The sequence below is a fragment of the Pangasianodon hypophthalmus genome, chromosome 1 (assembly GCF_027358585.1).
Source record: "Pangasianodon hypophthalmus isolate fPanHyp1 chromosome 1, fPanHyp1.pri, whole genome shotgun sequence".
NCBI classification, from domain to species: domain Eukaryota; kingdom Metazoa; phylum Chordata; class Actinopteri; order Siluriformes; family Pangasiidae; genus Pangasianodon; species Pangasianodon hypophthalmus.
The window spans coordinates 24,566,175-24,590,229 of record NC_069710.1 but is presented as its reverse complement, the minus strand read 5'-3'; the positions used below and the strand labels follow the sequence as shown (position 1 = coordinate 24,590,229).

Here is a 24,055-nt window from a genome sequence, read left to right as displayed (position 1 = left end):
GTGCTGCTATTGACCCCCCAACTCCCTCGCTGATGCGTATGCAGTTTTTAAACTATAAGGACAGGCACGCTGTAACTGTTTCATCTGGTTGGAAAGTGTGGAGCTGGAGGTTGTGTGTTTGTGGATGCGGTACATGGAAAGGTGCGGTTAATGAGGTGTGAAAAAAGAAACAAGAACTAACTCGGGCAGAAATAATCTCCTACATGCTGCCAGTTTTGAAGCCCTGCGCAGATAACAGGTGTGTGCTTGTCTCTGTGTGTGTGTATGTGTGTGTGTGTGTGTGTGTGTGTGTGTGTGTGTGTGTTTTGAGTCGAGGTGAGAGGTAACGGCTGAAGTGAGAGAGAGGTGATGGGATGTGAGAGACGGGGTGTTCTTGTGTCTGAGTGTTTGTATCAAGGGACAGTGCATAGCAAAACTCCCGTTTTAGCATTGCTTTTAGGACAATGTTATTCTGCAGGGACGACAGCAAGGAGAGCGGAGAGAAAGAAGCCTAGAGAGGAAGAGAGCTTAAACAAGAGAGGAAGAACAGCATGAGAGAGGGGAGGTGGATTTACACATCTTGCTTAGACATTCCTGTCAAGTGATGGGGGGTTCTACAGACTCACACACACCCACACTGATCTCTCACACATACACACACTGGTAAGCTGTCTCTGCTCTGTAGGAAAATTTCTCTAAGCCTACAAGAGTGCATTTTATTGAAGGTTAGACATGTTAGAGCTTGACCACACCCTCACACACCTTCCCCTCAAGCTCTGTCAGTCTAACACGCTCACACTCACATACACTTACACTCACTCGGTTTATTGGGAAGTGAGGGAAAAGCTGTGTGCTGTTCTATTTTTGTGCCTTCAAGGTTGACTTGTCTGTGTGCTATCTCACATTGTCAATCAGCACCTCCTTTCCTCTGCCCTCCATCCATCTATCTATCCATCCATCCAATTTTCCATCAATCCAATTTGTCCATCCCTCCCTGTTCTCTGGTGTGTTATGGTGCTGCATGGCTGTACCGTTCTTCTCCCCTCCTCTGTTTGGTGCTTTTAGAATGTGAATGCAATAAACTGGCCTTACAGAGAACAATCCCTCTGAGGAGAAATGCCACACACACACACACACACACACACACACAAACATGACACATTAACACATACAGTCACGTGGCTCTGCAGTGTGAGAAACTGAAATTAAGCATCTGGAAATCACTGTCTTCCCCCACCATATCTCTCATTCTTTTCCTTTTCTCATCTTTTTTTTTTTCCCTAACTCTGCTCTGCTCTGCTCTGTTCTTCTTTCTCTCCTCCTTTAGAAGCACCCATGCCTCCCTCCAATGTGGGTGTGGTAGTGGGCGCAGTCATCGGCAGCTTCCTGGCCCTCCTATTGGTCGGTGCCCTCATTGGCGTCTTGATAACCCGCAACCGCCGGCAACAGCAGGGTTACCGGGGCAACAGCAAGGGGAACTCCGCCCCCTATGACTCAGTGGCTCGTCTCTTCGGCTCCTCAGGCAGCAAGAATGGCACAGGCAATCACGGCAACAATAATGCACCTATCTACAAGGGGGACGTGGGGCTCTCTGAGAAATCAGGAAATATTGGGCTGCACCAGGGGGGCGTGGCCTTGGTAGAAAACACACCCACAGCGCAGGACATTCTGCTGAGCGGCGAGCTGGATGAGGCCGAGCGCAGGAAGTTTGATGAGCTGGAGGAGGAGGACGAGCGTTATGACCAGTTCAGCGGCAGTGGGCCGATCCTGCAGCTCCGCCCACATGACGAGGACCCCAACTCCGCCTACCTGGACGACGACATGGAGTCACAGAGAGATGGCTCTATCATCTCCCGGACCGCAGTCTACGTGTGAGAGTGGAAGAAAGGAGAGATGGAGAGATGGCGAAAAAGAGAGAGAGAGAGAGAGAACAAAGACTAAAGCGGACCTGCTCCCAAAGGATTTTTTTCTTTTGGTTTTAAGATTATTCATTTTATTTCTCAAATATTATTAAAAAAAACACACCAGAGAGACACAGAAATGGTGGCTGGATGGATGGATTAATAAAACGAATACGGGGCAGATTCAGGATGGGGGACTGGACAGAGAGCAGAAACATAAATAAGAGGTTTATACAGTACTTCCTATTTACAGCAATGGTTGTCATGGAGACAATGTCTGAGAGAAACGGAAGACTTTAAATGTGCACACATCATTATCCAAAACACGCGCACACACACACACACACACACACTCGCTCTCTCATACTGAAACACAAGATGATGTTTGTATCCACACTGTGCTTTGGTGGATGTGTGTAATCAGGGTTTGGTCAGAATGATTTATTTTATTATTCTTCTTATTATTATTCTTTTTTCCTTTTAATTCTGCCGTGGGACTGTGGAGCAAGTCAGATAAGTCTCTTGCTGTGACCTTGCTTCTCTCTCTTCCTTTCTCTTGCTTTGTCTCTCTGGCCCACTATATCCTGTCAGTTAGATGATTGGAGGCTGGACTCTGGACAGACTCTCCTGGTGAAGTGTTCTGTTATAAGCAGTGCTTCTCAAATGATTGGACACACATCAAAGTCTTCATTTTGCCCACTGCACTTAGGTGCATTAGATGAAGGAAAGCAGCAATTAAGGCTCTACTCAACAAATGGCTGTTTTAAAACATCATAAGGGTTTTTGATACATGGTTTGAATGATAATATCAGATGAGTGTGCTAAGTCTTTTGTGCCCTTATTAAATTGATCAAAGCATCATCATAAATTTATCAGCCTTTAAGACCCTTTATCACAGTTTGGGATATCGCCATATTGTATCAAAGAGACGGTTTGCACTGTCTGCTTTGTTTTCAACCTTCCTCGTCTACTAAAAAGGATTCAGTCTTTTCAGAAGGATGAATGTGATATACTGATTCAAAATTGTCCCAAATGAGGAACCTTATAATAAATCTAAGTAAGTCGTAAGGACAAGGAGCACACAAAATGCCCAAAAATGCTGCCTCTTCCTGAACGGAACACAGAGGTACTGATATTTTGAAAGCGTTGTGTGTGTTAAAAATAGAGATTAAATCATTGGGCCGATTATCTGCACATGCCTAATTGAGACAAATCACATTGCATATCTTGCTAATTGCAGTCTATTAATCACAATTTTACTTGAAAATAATTGTTTATATTTTGGCATTGTGTATCTGTACTGTCAGACATCCAGCCTCCACTAAATAGTCCTCTTAACGTGTGAATTGCGGATCATATGTTTAACTGGTCGTTTCTGTGAGACCACATTTCCTGTTCCTGATCACTGTCTAAATCTCTCTCTTAATTAGTCCCAAGTGATTCACTTTTAGTGATTCTCTCTGATTCATTCCATTTATAGCGCCACACAGCTCAAGTGCTTATCATTAATCACGACCAGCAAGTCATTTGGTGTTTGCCTTATTTAGGAATGACTAATTGACCCCTAAATCAAAGAATGAAAGGATGGACAAATGAACTTCCTCTGGAAGAGCCATCTGACGCACATGAGCTGGTAGAACTGCTTCCTCACCAGCCAAGGATCCAACTCTAATAAACTCGATGCACATAAAGCCTTGACCTTCCATCTGTGTGCATGGAGAAGCTGTAATTAATTCAGAAAATAATCATTACTGCTACATTGAGCTCTAATCTCTAATTGTACAAAGCTAATTAATCAACTCCATATTTATAAATGCACACATCCTAATTGGTTGCCATGGCCGCACAGTTAAATATATCTCTTCTCTCACAGTTGGGTTTTTGTATTCCTTTCTTCTAATCCGTTCTTTTCATTTATCACTTTTTTTGTCACTCGGGCTGAAGGCGGGCGCTATTCATAGAGAGAGGGGGAGAGATAAAGTGTGATGAAATTAATCATTGAGAGAGAGTGATCGTGTGTGTGTGTGTGTGTGTGTGTGTGTGTGTGTGTGTGTGTATATATATATATATTTTGGTGTAAGGTGTCCACAACATATGTACACAATTTATTTTTCTTAACTGAAGATGTTGTGATAAATGTCCGAACATCTATTGTAAATAGGAAAATAAATGGACCACTGCTTATTAGGTGTTTTACTCACAGATCCGCCTAAAGTGCATGGCATTAAATGTCATCACAACACAAATTTTTTAAAATCCATCTGTTCAAGAGCTATATCAATGGGAGGTGTATTCACACACACTCTAGTATACTGTAGACACCTATTTTTAGAGAGCGGTGAAGTCTCACCCGCCTATAGAGACCTATTTTAGTGAGTGATGCAGCCTTGTTCACACACATATAGAGAGCCAACTGTCCACCTGATTGTGTGTGTGTGTGAGAGAGTGTGTGTACATGCGTGAGTCAGCATGGTAAACTGTGTCTGACTTGAGAGTAGTAATTTCCTCCAGGGTCTTGGACCCACACACACACACAGCATAATTTAAACTGGGCATCACACATACACATTCCTGTAAATTATCGTCAACTCTGCTGCCCTTGAATCTATAATAGCGTCCCTCACTGAGTGAGAGCAAGGCATGCTGGGTAAAGTAGTTTGCGAGTTGGAGCATCATTCCACAGCAGGATCAGGTTGAGTTCACTCATCATGAGGCTGCATGTCAGCGCTGCTAAAGGGAATCGGTGCTCTGCCGCTGAGGGCTTTAGCGTGCCCGCTGATAATTAGCAGAGAACACATCGACCTTGCGGTGCTCAAGCTCCTCAAGAACCGGAGCAGCTAAGGACAGCACACTCAGAGAATATTAAGGAAGAGGTGTAACCTCTGTGCTAGGAGTCTGCGAAGAAAGTCAAGGTTCTTAGCTCATCAGTTTCATTTCCACAGCTCTTGATCCCTTCGTCCTTCATGCCGTCGTTGTCCACTTTCTGTTTTAAACCTGTGATTAGAATCGAAGCCTTAAATGTCACCTGACCAAACCTGTCTCTCTGTACATAGTATAAATATTATAAATATGAACGTGTGATGATGAAGAAAAATAAGATTGATAATTGATGTCACGTTTTTGTGTATATATACATATACATACGGGAAGCATGAAGGACCTTTTATTTCTTCAGTTTTGACTGACTTGATTTAACAGCTTTTAATTTGTTTTAAACCATCTTGTCGGTGCTCGATCAGTGCTTTATTGTTGCATTTTGAATTTATGTGCTATGATGCTTATAATAATTCATGATTCTGCTGTGCCCTGTTGGCAAACATTTTCTGACACTTTACCAACTTCACTAAACAATGTTACATTTTAAGATTTATTTTCCATTTTAGGGTTGCTAGTCTTTGTAATGTTTTTTTTTTAATTTGGTTTGTAATTAAAGTATTTTAAAAAGAATAACATTGACGTGAAGTTCTTCCCATCAAGTGTGTTGTGTGCTTCCTTCCTCTCAGCTCCTTGAACCGTAAAACTGCAAGCGTGTGTGTGTGTGTGTGTGTGTGTGTGTGTGTGTGTGTGTGTGTGTGTTTGGCACTAACTGTGTATCTCCTGTCACAGATAACCCAAATATAAGCGTCTAAAAATCTAGTGTCTCTAATGGATTATTAAACAAGCCCATTCAAGCACAGAGTGCGATTCTGGCAAAAAATGAGATTTACAGCATTTTCCCTAAACGACTGGTATGTTTGGTATGTGCAGTTTGTTTTCCTATTTCTTCCTGGGGCTAAGAGGTGGATGTTTATAACAAATAAGAGGGAAGCTTTTAACTACTAGCTTAGAATTGTTCAAACAATTATCACGAACTTGTCATAAATTATATCTTATTAGATCTTGAAAAGGTTTGTGTATATGGTTAATATTACTGTTACTTGCACATTATTATATATAGAAATGAATGAAAGTACATTGCATAGATGAAGCCAGTAGTAATGTCCATCTTGAAGCCAGTATGACTTTCTTCCTCCACACAAACACCATACTCGGGTATGAAGGCGGAACTGTCGGATTTCTTTACAGAGCAACTGCTGAATGATGTATTTTCATGCGAGTGTATGATGATTTAGACTTACAGTCTTGTGTAAATTCATTAGCTAGCCAACTGAGAAAGTAAAAGCTGTAATGTGCTGCCCAGGTGCCTGGCCACCTAAATGACTAGGCTAAAAATAATAGCTAACATAATGTAATAAATTATGTCTAGCTAGTTATGTGGATTCATGCAGGCACAAATGAGTATATAAACTCCTGTACAGTTATTATCCTTTTGGAAGGAAGTGTCTGAGGAACCACATCGTCTTTGCGACAAGTCTTCGGCCAACATTTGGCTAAGAGCTGTAAACATAAAACATGTTATTCGAGTCTGGCTAGCAGCTTCATTTTCTCTTGATATGCTTAACCGTGTTGTGACTGCATGGTTTGCTAGCAGGAGAGTTATGACGTTATGACGGCTTTACGCTGCACTTGCCTGCTAATTAAAAACATTGTTGCATGTTATATTTACAGCATTGAGAAGCCTACATCAGTCAGTAGGTTTTTTCTTTTACTGTTTGTTGGATGAATGAAGATAAACACTGCTGCCTGTTGATCTACTGAACTTGTTCGCAAGGCAACTGTGAATTGTATAGTTAAAGGCTCTTAGCTTCCTAAAGCAGTTCCAGTTTGCAATCCTGTCTGATAGAGAAATACTCTGTTGTAGGGTTCTCCAGTGGATATAAAAAAGTCTACACAACCCTGTTGTGGTTTTTGTGATGTGAAAAATAAACCAAGACAGATCATGTCAAATCTCTTTCTAGCTTTAATGCGATGTATTCAAGTGAAAAACAGGAAAAACAATGAAGTGATTCTGATCACCCCCAAATAAAGATCTGCTGTTTCTGTAGGATTTTCTTGACATAATCTAGGTTTCATCCGACTGCTGAAGCCATGGTCTGAAAAGAGCTTACAAAGCCTGTATGAGATCTTGCTGTCGGAAGGTACTTATCAGGAGAGGCTTACAAAAAAATGTCCATAACATTAGATGTAGCAAGGAACACCGTGAAGGTCATCATCAACAAGTGGAGAAAATGGAGCACCACAGGGACATTACCAAGAACAGGACTCCAAAAACTTATCAGGGAGGCTGCCAAGAGACCTTCAGCAACATTGAACTAGCTGCAGGACTATCTGGCAAGTACTGACATCCATCTTTATTATTCCTCACATGTCTGGATTTGGGGTAGGGTGGCTAGACGGTAGTCTTTTCTCACAAAAACAAAACATCCAAGCCTGCATAAATCACCCCAAACCATGTACAAAATATGATAACCTGTGAATTTAACAGGGCTGTGTATACTTTATATATCCACTTTAAAGATCTTTTGGTTGATCTGTTGATTTTAGGCTTTCAGGTTTGACTTCCCTTGCATGTGGATTGTGGTATACATCTCATTCGTGTTCAAACATCATGCTAAAAATCATTAGATGTTTAATGGATTAGAAAGCAGCTTAAAATCCCCTGTGTGTGTGTGTGTGTGTGTGTGTGTGTAATGTGTGCACATGCAGCCCACTGCACAGAGGAATGTGGATTTGTTTGTTTTGGCGTTGGTGTTTGTGGGAGTGAAGCTATCAGTTAAAGAGAAACAAGCTAAATCCCTGCAGGACTGAACTCTGCTATCAAAGGCTGCTTTGTTTAAATTAGAGAAGTGATCTGATGCAAAATTTCAAGTCTGAAAACTGCTATGGCAATGGTGTGTTTTTTTTTTTTTTTTGTCACCCAGAGGCATTCAGCTGATTGCATTTTCTTCAGTCGTACGAATGCATTAGCAGGTGACCCTGTTACAACGGTTAATACAACGACAGACTTTTCTTCCAGAAGTAGCTCTGCCCTACATTCTGTCCTTTTCCCCCCTCCTCTCTCTCTCTCTCTCTCTCTTTCTCTCTCTCTTTCTCTCTCACTCACTCTCTCGCTCTCTTTTTGGAGTTGATGGGGTCAGAATCTTGGCGCGCTTGGCACACTTGTACATGTCGCTGTCGTTTGGAGTTGGACGTTTTTTTTTTTTCGTGGTCATTTAGCCATCTGCCCGCTCTAATTGCTTTGGATTGCAACCTGGCGTGAGGACCAGATGCCTGCCTCTCTCTCCCTCTCCCTCTCTCTCTCTCTCTCTTTCTCTCTCCTCTCTGCTGAATGTATTATTGATGCGTTTATTAGTCTATCAGTTCCTGGAGGACAGCAGTGCACCAGTGGATAAAACAGGGCTCAGTGTAGTTGAGCATTTACAGAGCTGTGTATTTACAGAGTTGTTAGAGTGGGAGGACAAACAGAATGAGCAAAGGACAGAGTAATGATTTGTGGATGACTAAAACACAAGCAGAGAACACACACACGTATGCCCACCAGCACACTGCTTTCCTCAGGCCATTTGTCTGCCGGAATGCACACATTTATTTTATCCCCTGTGGCTTTTTGGGACAAAATACATTGTTTCTGAAGATGGTCAGTAATAGGAAGAGCCTAACCGTCACTGGAAAGAGTATTTGGTGACTGTGTGCTTTGTGACTCAGTATGAGCACAGGGGTGTGTGTTTATAGATCACTCACTAGACAAAATGCAGAGACAGTGCTGTCTAGTCCACATGCCCATTTTTCCCCCCTTGCATGCTCTACAAAAAAGAGAATCACGCAGAGCAGAGCTGATAAATGCGGGTGTGCCAGTGCATTTCAGCCCTCCAGCCATGTCATACACTCCCATCATCCTCTGTGCTAACAGTGGGGTGGACACGCTCGCACAGCAGGGGACTGGTTTATCCCAGGCTGTTGGCTTGAGAGATTGGTCTGGTCTTCGATGTCTCCCGTAGCGACACCTGGGTTAAGACATTATCTACAGATAACAATGGAATAGCTGATCCGTCCCAGTGGGGTTTTTACTGATCATATGTCTGAGCGCAGAAGCATCAGTAATGATGGAGCACAATACTATGGAATCTAATGCCCTCTGACCCTCTGACATTTAAGGACATAAGTGGCTGTGTGCTGTGTGCTGTGTGCTGTGTGTGAGAAGGAAACGAAGAGGTGGGTAGAGATGAAGATATAGATATAGAACTATAGATATAGATATAGATATAGAACTATATATAGATATAGAACTGGCAGGTAGCCATAGCAACAGTGATACGCTATTAGAACATGTAGGGTTTATTATTAATTGTACTACAGCGTGGTTGAATTCTCAAATCAGAAGGTGTGGATTAATTTTCTAAAGCACAGCTCCGACAGTGGTTCCGACTGTAACGTAAATCATAGGTTTATTTTAATGCGCTCGTTCTGATTTGTTATCGTTTCTATAGTAACAGCTCATTCACAGGGACTTCAGTGGCAGATGCTTCACAAAATCTAAGGCTGAAAATCTGATAGTGTAATTTAGTAAAATTGGTGACTCCACAGATTTTTAGAGACAAATGCAGGAGAACTGATACTCCATGTGTTAGGGTCCAAAAGTCTGACTGCACTGCCAACTGCTTTTGTTTATGAATTTTTTAAATCATTTCTCCAACTGGATGTCTCTGGATGTATTTGTTGAAATTTACTGAAAGCAGTAATAACAGTAAGAGAATACTGGGTTATTGATTGCCACTGGTTGGCCCTGGAGCAAGGCCCTTACCCCTCTCTGCTCCAGGGGCATCGTATCTTCACCATATTTTTCTTCTTCTTCTTGAATGAAATACATGACATTGTAAGGTTCGGAAAAAAGGAAGCACGTGCAAAATGGTTATTTGGATCAATTTCTAAATAGTATTACTATTAGTAATACGAGTATTACTCAACCTACGCAGTACGCACTTCCACCATTTTTTTTTATAGCTGGTAAATTAAATGACATCAATTCTTTTTAGTGTAAATCTTGTTGAACTGTATTGTAGCTAGGAACACGAGGGAAACCCTTTGTTTCCTCTTTTCATCTTCATATTCCTCTATCTGATTGTGTGCTGCCACAGAGAAAAAGCAGCCAGGATGTCTGATGCAACGTGGGAAATCGGGATTGGCCTTCTGCCACAACAGCGTGTAGAGGAAAGAAGCAGAGAGAGGGCTAACAGAGGCGAGGATGTGTACCAACGTAGCTGACCTCTCTCTCCGTATCTCTCGTTTTCTCTCTCTGTGGTTCGCTCTGACTCTCGCAATCTCTCATGCTCTCTGTTTCTCATCTCTCTGTCTCTGTTTCTCGTCTCTGTTTGTTTCTTCTCTCTCCCTCTCTCTCTCTCTCTCTCTCTCTCTCTGTCTATCTATCTATCTATCTATCTCCCTCCCCTGCTTCTGCAGCTGCATTAGAAAAAGGTCCTCAAGTATTGGCATTGACTGAACCCAGTTCCCGCTCCATGTGTGAGCCCACCTGCAAAAACAGAACATGAGATGAAAGGGAGCAGATGACTGTGTCCTCTCAGGGAAATAAATACACACACACACACACACACACACACACCCCTTTCACTGGCTCCCTTATGTACACTAATACTGCCTGCTCGCTTACTGAAATACCATAATGGTACTCTCATTGAATTTATACTGATCTGATATAATACAATTAGTACTCAATATATGTTAGCAGAATATATATAAAAAGATTTTGAATACTCAGTATATAGAATAATTGTATGAACAGATTAGGATAATAGAGGTTTTTAGGCATATCCTCCTAACATGCATTCACACAAATATGTGGCAATAATATAACGGCACAGTATTTGAATACATGGTGCGTGTTACAAGATGTTTTTTTTTCTAAAGAAATTGTAAACACGGTGGAAAATGCTGAAGTAATTGTACTTCATGCTATACTATATACTTATATTGTATGTGTAGTATAAAGTATTATTTTGGCGTGTGATTGAAATTGAATGTTTGTACACTTACTTAATTAGTTAATTACAGTTCCAAGAAATAAAAGATTTTTTTAATTTAAACCTTAAATGTACTTGTTATAAAGCTCAAAGTTCATGTCTTCTCTCATCCACCCAACGGCTATATGCTATATACATATCACTCGAATGGGCTCCTGCACATTTTATTTACACTTCAGTTTAATGCATCCAATGTAGAAAAAATATCCAACCTCATGCCAATTCATCCTCTGCTGTAACCTTCTCATGTTACACAATGTAGTTAGCGTTATAGCTACCCGTGTGTGTGAATATTGATAATGCACCAGAGTGCAGTGTGGAAGTTGAGGATGAGCGTCCCTGGCCCTACCTCAGTAAAATGCTTCAGTATACTGGAGTAAGCAAAAAAAGTAAGACTTGTACAAAATGAGGTGTCTCTTTCGCCTCCGTGGAAGGAATGAACTCCATCTAATTTAAAAAAAGCATGCTGAGGTAAACTAATTTTCTAACATTAATTTGCTATATTTAACTAAGTTAGCCTATTTTCTTTGCTAATGCCAGTCTAGACAAGCATCGATTCCAGTAGCTAACATAAATTGGCTAGACAGCAAGTCAAATTTCTAGCTAATTGTAAATATTGGTTATTGGTTACATTATTTCTGAGTAGTTCATTAGTAAACTTTGTAGCACAAAGTCACATACATATGACAAGCATGCTTACAGAGACTGAATGATGTTTTCAGGCAAAAGGCATAGTTGTTTTAAAACGAAAATCTTTAATAGTTTTAAATAAGTAATAAAAGTTACTTTTCGCATGAAAAACATGACAATTTAATTTCATCAGTTAAAAGCATTTCCTTATTCATTTTTAATACTTGAGTACATTTAAAAGTAGCAACTTTTTGACTTTCACTTAAGTATACTTTTTCCAATTTTGATTAAGATTTTGATTTTGATTAAGATTTCCCACTTTTACTAAATTATAATTTCTCAGTACCTTTTCCAGCCCTGGTTGTAACAGAAGGTACCTGGGAATCAGTAAAGCCACATTTAAGAACTGCCTTTGAAATATAGACTGGGACCAAAAGCAAAATGAATCCATTGGTATTTGACTATGCAATTTATAACCCCTTAAACTCTCAGAACCTGTTGGTGAGTCCAGATCTACATTCTTCTCTCAACTACACTCACTGTCCACTTTATTAGAAACACATGTACACTTGCATATTCATACAGTTATCATACAGATACAGGTCAAGAGCTTCAGTAAATGTTCACATCAACCATCAGATTGAAGAAAATGTGTGATCTCCGTGGCTTTAACTGTGGCATGCGTGTTGGTGCATGCCAGATGGGCTGGTTTGAGTATTTCTGCTGATAACTGCTGATCTGGGATTTTCACACACAACAGTCTCTAGAGTTTCCACAGAATGATGCAAGAAACAAAAATCCCTGTGTGAGCGGAGGGTCTGCAGGCTGAAACACCTTGTTGATGAGAGAGATCAGAGGAGAATGACCAGACTCAAATAAGCACTCTCTTCAGCCCTGGTGAGCAGAAAAGCATCTCAGAACACACAACACATCAAACCTTGGGGACAAACTCACCGAAACTGGACAGTTGAAGACTGGTGAGTCTGTGCCCATGATAGCCTCAGATTCCTGTTCTTGGCTGACAGGAGTGGAACCCAATACGGTCTTCTGCTGTTGTAATTCATCCACATCAAGGTCAGATGTTTGTGATTATATGAATTATTGTACCCTTCCTGGCAGCTCAAACCAATCGCTGGCCATTTTCCTCTGACCTCTCTTAAAAATGCATTTCCACCCCCAGAACTGTCGCTCACTCAATGTTTTTTTTTTTTTTTTTTTTTTTTTTTTGCACTGTTCTGGGTAAACTCTAGGAACTGCTGTGTGTGAAAATCCCAGGAGATCAGCAGTTTCTGAAATACTCAAACCACCCCATCTGGCGCCAACAACCGTGCCACAGTTAAAGTCACAGAGATCACACTTTTTCTTCATTCTGATGTTTGATGTGAACATTATCTGAAGCTCTTGACCTGTATCTGCATTTTTGCATTGCGCTGCTGCCACATGATTGGCTGATTGGATAACTATATGAGTGTTCTTAATAAAGTGGACGGTGAGTGTATATACTTTACCTATTACTTTTACTGTAGGTACTCAAGATTTTACAGTAGTTACTAAATAATATAAGTTAAGATTAATAACTACATAATAAACCTAGCAAAAAAAGCTCAAGTTATTGTCTCTTTATTCACTCTGAATGTTCTGCAGGTACGAACTCGATATGCCCAAAAAACGTACCATGGCTTGATTTATTGCGATGATGTCATACTGCCAAACCCCGACGCACCCACATGCAATAAATGGTTTATTTGGCACAAGACTTGAGGAATCTTTTTCTCCCAGCATGCCCTTTCTTCACTCCTCTTCCACCACTCCTACACTCCTTGTTCTCCCTTCCTCCCCTCCTCCCTCGCTCTTCCTTCTGCTGCTATAGCTACAGGAGTGATGAAGGGATGTGGACGAATAAGTGTGGGGAAAGAGTGAAATAATCTGTCTGACAGCCCAGCAGAGCACACGCATCTTTCTACTTCTCTCTTCTTCTGCCTGTCTTTCTCTCTAGTTTTCTGTCTTTTATGGTGCTCGTTATTTTTTGCTCGGCTAACTCAAACACAGACCAGAGAGCAGAAAGATCAAGCCCCGATGCCAGGCCCGCTCCCTACATTCACGTTCTCTGCCTCCTTCACATCACAGCGCAAAACAACTCACCAACTCACAGTTGCAGAATATTGCTAAAACATCAGCCGCATTGATTCACTTCTCTGTAGCTTTCAGTCATCCACGGCTTACCACAGCATGCTTTTATATTAACTCTGCAGTACTCCATGCCTACATCAATAATGCATTCACACACACACACACACACACTAGCACACCAAAGCACAAATCTTCTATGCCAAGTTCAGAGATATGATTACATGGTTCAGGGAGCGTTTTCTTATTTCTGTGGAATGCAACTGAAACGGCATTTAATGTCATTTGCCAGAGTGAGAGGCCATGCGCTTGTCCTGAGTCGCTCTGCGCTCTCTCTCTCTCTCTCTCTCTCTCTCTCTCTCTCTGTGTGTTTATATAAGAGAGAGCCAGTCTTACATTTGCCAGGTCGAGCTGCAGGGAAAATTTTGTAACACTTGACCTGTTTCACTGAGTCATAGAAAGAATGTGGAGGAGATGACGACGGAGAAAGAGAGCAAGAGCGAGTGCAAGGGAGTGAGACTGGAGAAGGGTGGTGGGGTGAGAGCAGATGAAGTGATAGAGGGTGGAATAGAAAAAAGGGATGGAAGAGAGAAAGAACAACAGCTGGGAAAGCTAGCGGGCAGAGTGATAATGCCTCTATTTCCTTCATTTTCTCCTCTCTCTCTATCTCTATTTGCCCTTTGTCCCTGGCCACATGGTTCCTCCTCCAGACAGTCATATTGCTTATAACCACTTAATCACACATTCTCACTTTCAGTCATTCATCCATTCATCTGCCCTGGCTATGACTCACTAGGTTTAATAGTGAGAAGATGAATCAAGCTTATACCTCAGTATCTCAAAATGATCAAAAGGTTGTTTTTTTAATGAACATAATATTATTTCATATTAGAATCACATGTTCACACCTCAAATAACAGCATCATTTATGAATACAGATACCTTAATTGATATTTATTTAAACAAAACCTATGAAAAAAAAATTCATTCAGATGTACCTTATGAACAAAACACTCTCATTTTGCGTACACTACTGAATTTTACTGTACAGTGTTTCAGTTTTAGGTTTAGTTAGAACACTACCACACTCGAAAACTGCATGTACTCCTAACATTTATTCCTCCATTGTGATTAAATTCACACAGTTATTCTTTGTGAATTACTTTTTTTGAGTAATGCCATTTCTCCCATTGTGTACGCAAATTAGCGCACATTATTTGGAATATTGGAATTGTACATCAGGGCCTCTGTATTTATTACTCATCCACAAATGCACACACATTCTGTCTTTGGCTCTGGCACTCAGTGATTACACATACAGTATAGAGCTGCATATGCACTGCACACTCAGGGAAGCATGTTAACGGGTTTGTTAGAGTGTGTATTGATGTGTTTTACATGCAGTGATCATTAGCGCACATGTTTGTCTGCTTCATTTAATCTGGCTGACTAATTTGTGCATGCGAGTGTGTGCATGCTTTGAAAAAAAAAACTATCATGTCCCACCCTGTATTATCTGGCATATTACAGAAATTTTTTAAGAAAATAACAGGAAAGGAATTAAATGGAAAGATCTGTCTGTCTGTCTATATGTCTGTCTATGCATCTATTTGCAGTTCGGGCCACATGTTTACATACACATAGGCTAAAGATAGTCAATCTCAGTTTTTCACAACTCCACACATTTCATGTTGCCATGCATTCCTTTTAGCAAGTCAGTTTTATGTTATTAGGGTTAGTATTAGAGACATATTTTTTTCAGCTTTAATTCACTATGTCAGAATTCCAGTGGGTCAAAATTTACATATATAATGTTGACTGTCTCTTTATACAGTTTGGAAGATTCCAGAAATTGATGTAATTGACTTTTAGAAGCATCTGATTGGCCAATAGTCGTAGTTAGGAGTTAAATGGGAGTGCACCGGTGGCTGTAAAATGGTCTACCTTTAGAGCCAGTGCCTTTTTGCCCTTGATACAATGGGGAAAATCCAAGCAACTCACCCAAGACCCCGGGGGAAAAAAAAATCTGGTTCCTCCTTATGGGGCAATTTCCAAACAACTGAAGGTACCATGAGCAATTGTACAAACAAATATAAAAATCTTGGGACCACACAGACACTGCATCATTCAGGAGTGAGGCACAAATGAACTCCCAGGGATGAACAAACTTTTGTCCAAAAGGTTCAGCTGAACCCTGAGACAACAACAAACTAACTAGTGAAGGAGTTGGAGGCATCAGGTGCCAAAGCGTGTACATTGACCATTAAGAGAGTACTATATCGCCATTGCCTGAAAGGCTATCACGCAAGGAAGAAGCCCCTACTCCAAGACCGGTATAAAAAAAACATATTAAGTTTTCAGGTGATCACCAGCCTTTTGGAGGAATGTTCTCAAAAAAATTGTTGGGCAATAATGATCAGCATTATGTATGGAGGAAAAAGGACAAGACTTTTAATAAGAAAGAACATCCCAACTGTGAAGCATGGGGGTGGCAGCATCATGTTGTGGAGGTGGTTTGCTAAAAAAAAAAAAAAAAAAAGAGAGAGACTGGAGCACTTCAGAAAATAAATGGAATCATGAGGAAGCAGGATTATTTAGAAATACTGAAGCAAAACCTCAAGACATCAGCCAGAAAAACTTGGTTGCTACTGGATCTTTCAGTAGGACAATGATCCTAAGCATACTGCTAAAGTTTTAACAAAATGGCTTAAAGCCAATAGAGTGAAAGTATTCGAGTGGCCATCACAAAGCCTTGATCTGAATCTTGTAGAAAATTTGTGGACTGAGCTGAAAAAGTGTCTGAGCAAGTTGGCTCACTAAGCTGACTTACACCAGTTCTGTCAGGAGGAATGAGCAAAAATTCCAGCAACATATTGTGAGAAGCTTGTGGAAGGCCACACCTTTGATTATCTTTGATTCAAGTTCAAGCGATTAAAATGCAATGCCACCAAGTACTAACAAAGTGTGTGTAAACTTCTGACCCACCAAGACTCTGATATAGTAAATAAAAGCTGAAAAAAATCTGTTAACTATTATTTTAAAATGACCTCTTACAGAAATAAAGCAGACATGCTAATTGACTGAACAAAGGAATTGCATGCAAACATGAAATGTGTGGAGTTGTGAAAAATTGAGTTTAAATATCTTTAGCCTAGGTATATGGAGCACATGTTTATTCACTTTACTACAACAAACAAAAATGTTTTCCTCTACAATGAACATTCTCCTGCAGTGGTGGTGTCAATAATTTTACCACTTATATTTAAAATGCTACTATTTAAAAAGAGATAAATAAGTATTTTCTCCGATTGCTCGACTGGAAAGTTTGAAACATCAATTCTGAAGTATATCTTTGAATCAGAGTTAGACTGCTCCTTTCTTTCATTAAGTGAGTCTCTTAAACGATACATTAAAACATGATGATAAATAAACACACTGCCTCAAAGCAATAAAAACAGGTGTGTGTTAATGCACCTGAGGCCGTAAACACCGATATATCTAATATTAGGCAATTATCTAGCTTTAGCTGAGCTCAGCGAACTGCAGTCAAACTCCGGAGCCAGGATTAATATATGATTAATTGTGCAGCCCTGAAAATATAGCAATATAGTAAAATACTACCTATAAAATTCAATATATAGTAAAATATATTGTAAAATATATAGTAAAAATAGATTATAACCATACTATGGTATATCATATATATATATATATATATATATATATATATATATATATATATAGTACTATAAGTATATAATGTTATAATTATATGGTGTTATACTACCAAGTTCAAAGATCCACTCAAACATCCTCCTACAGCCTCAGAAGCATGTTGCCTGCACAGCTGATGAAGGACCTTTGAAACGTCCTGAAACTTTGCATACTGCAGTTAATTTTTACTTCATCTACTTATATACCCCTTTAGAGCTTCCATGCTGTCTTTACATTCTGTCTGTCTGTCTTGTGTCCTGTCTCTTCCTTTTATGTATATGTGTGTGTGTGTGTATGAGAGATTTTAGATGGGCTGTGTTTACCCTGCCTAACTACAGTCTTGACCAAGGTCACTCACAGATTTCCCACAATGCCCTACAGTTCAAAGAGCCTCATGTTCTGTGACATCCTGTGTTATCTCAAAGCTTTTTATCGGGCTTGACATTCAGTCTTTTATATCCTTAGCTACACACACACACACACACACACACACAAACACACACAACTTATCCCTAGTCAAAGCATACCATGCAAGTGCCATGCTGCATCACACAACAATTCTGTTATAGTTTTTTATTTATTTATTTATTTATTTATTTTTTACTCTCACTTACTCATGCAGCTATTTTCGGTGTGACGGAATGCTTTTAATGACCAAACCTCATTTTTCCAATTTGACGGAGCAAGTCTTGCTGTTCTCCTCACCACATGTGAACCATCACAGCGGCTTCTCTTCGGGTAACAATCTGTGGAAAAAGCTTGTATTGGCTGTGACCCGAAACTCTAACCTTTTCAGCAGAGCCTCCATCACTGGGCAGAAAAACACAGGATCATATAGCAGCCATTGTGCTAAACCAGTCTGGCAGGACAAGTTCTCTCACACACTACACAGAGTTTTAGTTTCGGTAGCTGATTGTTTCAGCTGGTGATTTGTTTCATGTATCCGGATCATGACAGGCTTTTTTCTTCAGATAGATACTACTAGATAAACATGAGTCATGAGTCCGGTAAGGCAAGCATCTGTGAGCCGAGCCCATATGAATGTGTTGAGTCACGGTTTAGGCTGATGTTTGGCCTGTGAGGCCACATATTACAGATCGTATCTGAGTGCTTTTATAACTCACCACTTTCTAAGTGAATAGTGGACTCATGTTTGTGTCACAGTTGTTGCACCCAAACAAGATTTACTACTTTGTGATAGCACGATAATAAACATTGTAGTCACACAAGGCAGTGTTTCAGAGTATCATGCATTTTTAGTTTTGTATTTAACAGTCAACTTACTGTTATCAGTGGGTTTTTTTTTTGTTGTTTGCATTTTGCAATACTGAAATGATACTAGCTGACGAGTAGCGAACAATTTACAAGAACGTCTATTTCAGTGAAGTAAGAGGTGAACAACATGGAGTCCATTAGTCGTGTATCTGGTGTAGATGGAATCTCCCAGGCCAAAGCAAAAAGTGTTTAATGGTAAAGCCAGTCTCACAGGTCACAGTTTATTCATGCCTGATTCAGCACATTGCTACTGTCAGTGCCAGGAGACTCCAGCATGCTAAAGTACAAGCCTTAGCTCTTCACACTCTTGCTGTCTGTTTTATTGACCTCACCAAAGAACAACCATCAAGTTAATTCACAAGGTTAGAAGTATTTTGCTCATGTCAGCTCCAAGAAGGACATATTTTTGTGTTTTATGTCATTTTTGTGATATGTGATATTTTTATGAGTGTTTATCATATTAGTCTTGATCAAAATAGCTTTACTGCTTGTTTTGTGGAGTGTTGTCGTGAGAATTTACTTGACTGCCTGTCCTTTCTTGTCTCCTGAGTTGCACTGTGGTTTCTGTGACACTGAGAATATCATGACATAAGCACACCTTTCAGGTGACATGACCAAGACAAGCAAGCGCACATACCAGTTAGAAGGAAAGCTACACTTACCCTTCTAGACACATTGCTTTGTACACTGTTTCACTGCTACCTTGTGCTATTAAGTAAAAGAACATTCACACACTTTGATGCACGTTTAGTGCCTGTAGCAAGCTTTAGCACATTGTCTACCATCAATGATCTTTTCATCTCATATCAGCAGTCTGAATATTCAATCATCTGAATAACAGCAGAACAAAAGGCACTTGATGTTTTATACAATTCCAGCCAATATTATGTTTAAACAGGTAACAGTGTTTGCTGTGCACACCAATTCTCTTCTGCATGCTTTCTAAATCAGGGCTCCATCTGAAGGAGCTGTGGAAGAGGAAGCACTGGTACACTGGTTTGAAGGGGCAACATGCTGCCTCTCTCTAGATGGAGCCCTAGGCAACTCTTTAAGGCCTTTGCCAAGGACCAGCCCAGCTTTAATGTACAATGTAAAATCGTTCTTTTCCCGTAGCCAGTTCATTCATTGCCAAGAGGCCTTTCTATTAAAGTGTGCACAAACACCCAAATGGTATTTAGAGACTGCAAATTGGGATCATTTGTTAAATTTGTTCTACACTGGCCTGGATGAGAGCAGGCAGAACCTGACACAGCCCAAGGCAGTGGTTGCACTTCTACAGACGCAGGCTTTTCTACGATGAAACACAAAGGCAGGGCCATTTCTGTCTGCTGCAAACAGAAAAACATCACTTATACAACATGTGTACCTGTACGTAAATGACCACTTTGGAAAAAAAAAATGTAATTTAAACAATTTTCTTCTTACTCCCAATGTAGTCAAGCGAAGATGGCTGGTGTTCAAAGTCAATCTTTAATTTTGCACTACAAGGCCAATGTAGCTATCAAGGATCTTTTCAACAAATACATATCTTCATAGCTTCAAATTGCTAATCTCAGTTCTAAATAAACCATTGTGAAAATTAGTACAGATAGTTAGTATGTTCAAACTTAAATTCAAAGTAGGGCTTCATTTGCACAACTTAGTAAGGTGGAGCTTAGGAAATGATAGGAAAAAAGAAAGGATTCTAGTTGTCCAAGATGGCTGCCCCAACAATGGTACAATTTTCAGCTACCTGGGGAAGTTTTATTCATGTTTATTGAGTCTGTCAGTATTAATTAAGAAAGGATGTGGTTTAAAGTAGATCTATATGGCATGTAATATTTCCCATTATTTGTTAGGCCCACTAGCCTTATAGCTCCAATGCAAAACAAAGCAACCAATGGACAATTGAAATGTCATGGCTGAGTGATTACATTTGGAGTAAAAAGAAAATTGTGTAGATTGGATTAAAATGGAGTAATTGAGCATTGTTTTTAATTCTGCTTTTGGCCACTGAATCCAGCCTCAGACAGCATGCGGGCTTTTGCACCAGGCTTGAGTACTGGAGCCTTTAGGCATATGGCAGCTTTGGTCTTGACATTTGTTACAGTCCTGCTCTCAAGTGACTGGTGCCAACTCATATGAAAGCTAATGTGAGCTCACCTTACATAAATGTATAAATATGCTCAGCACTGCTATGTCAGGTCGCATCAGGTTCGAGAAAGCCTCTAGTGTCTTTACCTAATCAGCTCTGACAGTCGCCTGTTCTGTTAAGAGGTGAGAGAGAGCAGGCTTCTGTGAACAGGCCAAAAAAACCCGCCGGAGCGCTGCATTCCCTTTTATCTCCATCCTCCTTGCAGATGACAAAAATGTGAGACAAGCTGATGAATTTTTCAGAGACTAGCTCATATCCCTTTAAAGGATTGATCTTGTTTCGTTAGTGTTTCCGCCAGTAAGTGCTATTAGCCCTTGAGCCACGTCAGGAGAGAGCAAGAGGAAGCGTCTGCTGTGCCAGAGATAGTTCATGCAGCAATGTGAAAAAATAATACAGAGTAGCCATAGGCATGGATTTCTTTAAGTGGTGTGTTTTGTGTCTGCAGAATAATCAAAACAAAAAGGAATAATCAAGTCTAAGACTTAGCAAATCACAATCGTTTTCATGTTATGACCATTTGACTTGTGGTTTTTGTCACACAGCCTAACCTCAAAGGTACGTTTGCTTATTTAGACATGATGCATGAACTCATTGCTTACATCCAAAAGCGTCTTTAGCGTGTATACCACCAGTCTAATTCTGAGTTGATCTTTTAGTTTAAACTTCTTTCCCTGACAAGGATTTTCACCTTGGTTAATAGGTTGCTACATTACCCATAATGCCATTCAACTACCTCCTGATAGTGACACTAGTCGGAATTATCCCTCACTTCATCTCTACCTAAAGAGAGCGATGCAGCGGCGCTTTAGTCCTTTCGTCTATACAGCTCTCTCACCTCCTCATCTGTACAGTCTGCTCAAAAAGTTTAGATTCTTTCATGCTAATACTGTCATTATCGGTCAACATCTGTCACTTCACAGATTGCTAAAGAGCCGAGCTGAGTATCTACATTCTGGAACTTTGAGTGTAAAGTTCAGTGTCTTCCTTACTTAAACACTGGATTCCTCATTAATAACATGGCATTGAACGTTTCTGGAAAATGATGAGTGAGAAAAGAAGCTCTTTTGTTTTAAGGAGATAGCAGAGAAACCTGTCTGTTATCCCTTATGTTTGAAATCACTGAGATTTCTCCCCCCTACCATTAAACGTCATTTGAACAGGGCTAGCAATGTGATGTCAGTGTGGCGTACGTACACAAACCTTTGTGTATAATGAAAATACAGCACCAACCAACAGATTAGCACCAGTTTCACAAATATTTATATATATATTTATATATGTTTCAGAGTGGAGCTTGACTTTAATAGTTCCCATGTCAAAACAAGTCTGGAGTCTAAAACTATAACAAACCCCGGATATAAACCTTACAGGTACTTGTTAGTATGCAAGGGCATAGAATTCAAATTCTGTCTTCTGAACGACCGATATTATCTCTGAACCTCTCACAGTGTGTCTTCACCCAGGAGACCGTAACCGTGGCGCTCTGCCCGGAGACCCCTGCGTCAGTAGCAGCACTGAAGGCTTGGAGCAGTCAGATGTAGTGATATTTTGATATTGCGTCTTTCTGTGGATGTGATAAGGACGTAGTTTGATGTAATAGCGTTAATAAGGAATGTGGTGCCACAGGCAACTGACCAGTTATTGCTTTGATTTATTAAATGTCAGAACTCTTTACATGCTGCCTTTATTCCCATCGTATCCCCATTCATTTTTTACAAAGGCTGTAAGGAAGGGTTTTGATTTACGTCTTTCATTTTGCGTGCACGCATGTACGTGATGGAGACAGAGTGTGTGAGAGTGGCATTGACTCTGTGATAAGGATCAGTGTCACACAGGAATCATTAAGAGAACAGCCAATTAAGTATTTGCCATGGAGGCATTTTCTCTCTTTCTGGAAGTAGACGTGAACGTCTGCTAAGGTTGACGAAGTCATGGCTCAGGAAAGAGAGAGAGAGAGAGTGTGTGAGAGAGAGAGAGAGAGAGAGAGAGCGCACAGATATCTTGTATCTCTCTCTAACAGGCTTTGCATGCTTGCCTCCTCCTTGCTCAGCCCTCTGGTTGTATATGCAGATTGGCTGTTATTATGGTGCTCTAATCCCACTCAGCTATTTAAATAACCCCTCAGGTTTTTCACACACAAATACACACACGTACACAAACCCACACTTATACGTAATTGTGCCACGCATGCACTCGAAACTTCCTCTCAATTACCTCCACCCCCGTCGGCCCACGGTGACCTCTGCGCTACCCTGGACTCCTCCACATGGGGATAGTGCGTTATTAAGGTGTGTGTGTGCTGGTCAAGCATTACTGGCTTGATGAGTGAGACAGCAGAATGAAATGTCTGGAGAAGAGAGGGAGAAAATCAATGATGTGTGCGTATAGTTTCAGGTTTTATGATATCGTTGCACTAAAATAGCTGAATGTGATGTGAACTGAAGAAAGAGGAAGGAGAGAATGAGAGAGCGAGCGGTAAATAAATATATACACATCAGAAGAGGAACCGCAATCAGTAATTATTTACCTACAAAGTGGGAGGTATAAAATGGCAAATTAGGGTGTCTTTCCTGCAAGAGATGCAATCAGCTGTAGATCGGGGAAACCAAGAGGAGACTGATGGAGGCTGATGTTTTTATCGAGCATCAGGATGAAGGCTTTCTCCTGAGACACTTCAACAGCAAAAGATATAACTTTAATACCATCTCTGTTAGCATCGCTAGTTCTTGCTACAGAAACAATGAAGTGAGGAAACTGAAGGAAAAAGGAACTGTGTGTACTACATCTCTAGATTTATTACAGACGTACACTGCGCTACTCCTTATCTACGCTGTTATAGAAAATAATCAGTGATGCAGCGCGTCATTGCTTACTCACAGTTGATTACGTTCCCGTAACAGCATGTCCTGAAGTCTTTTTTCCCCATCATATACCACAGCAATCTGACACTGATTACAATTTTTCTCCAATTTATTATGAAGGACACATTGTACTTTTTATCCATTTATAGTTAAATTTAATGTTGTGGAGCAGCTACAGTCATTCCACCATCCTCTGTCTTTTTTCTCTCTTCCTTAGTTAATGTGACAAAAATGCAGCTTGTCATGTTACTGATAAACAGCGAAACGCTTTAGTTTAGTAATTGCCTCTATAACAATTATAAGATGATTATTTTCATTATCATATTATTAATTTCATTTACAAACTCACTCACAATTAACATAAGCAACAGAAATTAGATTTATGAAAATAATGGCAGGAGGTGTAGTGAGAAGTAAAGCCAACTGGTTTCAGTTTATTTAAGAATAGCGCTAAAGAAGACTAACAAATTTTTTTTATTTAAGGTACAATGAGCATTGCCTCCTCTTTATTATCAATGC

General features: G+C 40.2%; 1 protein-coding gene across 2 annotated transcripts in view; it reads left to right on the top strand.

Annotated features, from left to right (window-relative positions):
• si:ch73-22o12.1 (nectin-2) overlaps positions 1-24,055 on the top strand; it is a 63,683-nt gene that overhangs the window by 28,543 nt on the left and 11,085 nt on the right. The window contains exon 7 of one of the 2 annotated variants that reach the window (XM_026940070.3): positions 1,307-8,972. The exons of the other annotated variant lie outside the window; for it this stretch is intronic. Coding sequence (XP_026795871.1) covers positions 1,307-1,854 — 548 coding nt within the window. The 3' untranslated portion in view covers positions 1,855-8,972. Of the gene's footprint in view, positions 1-1,306; positions 8,973-24,055 lie in introns of those variants that run through there. 2 annotated transcript variants of the gene reach the window in all.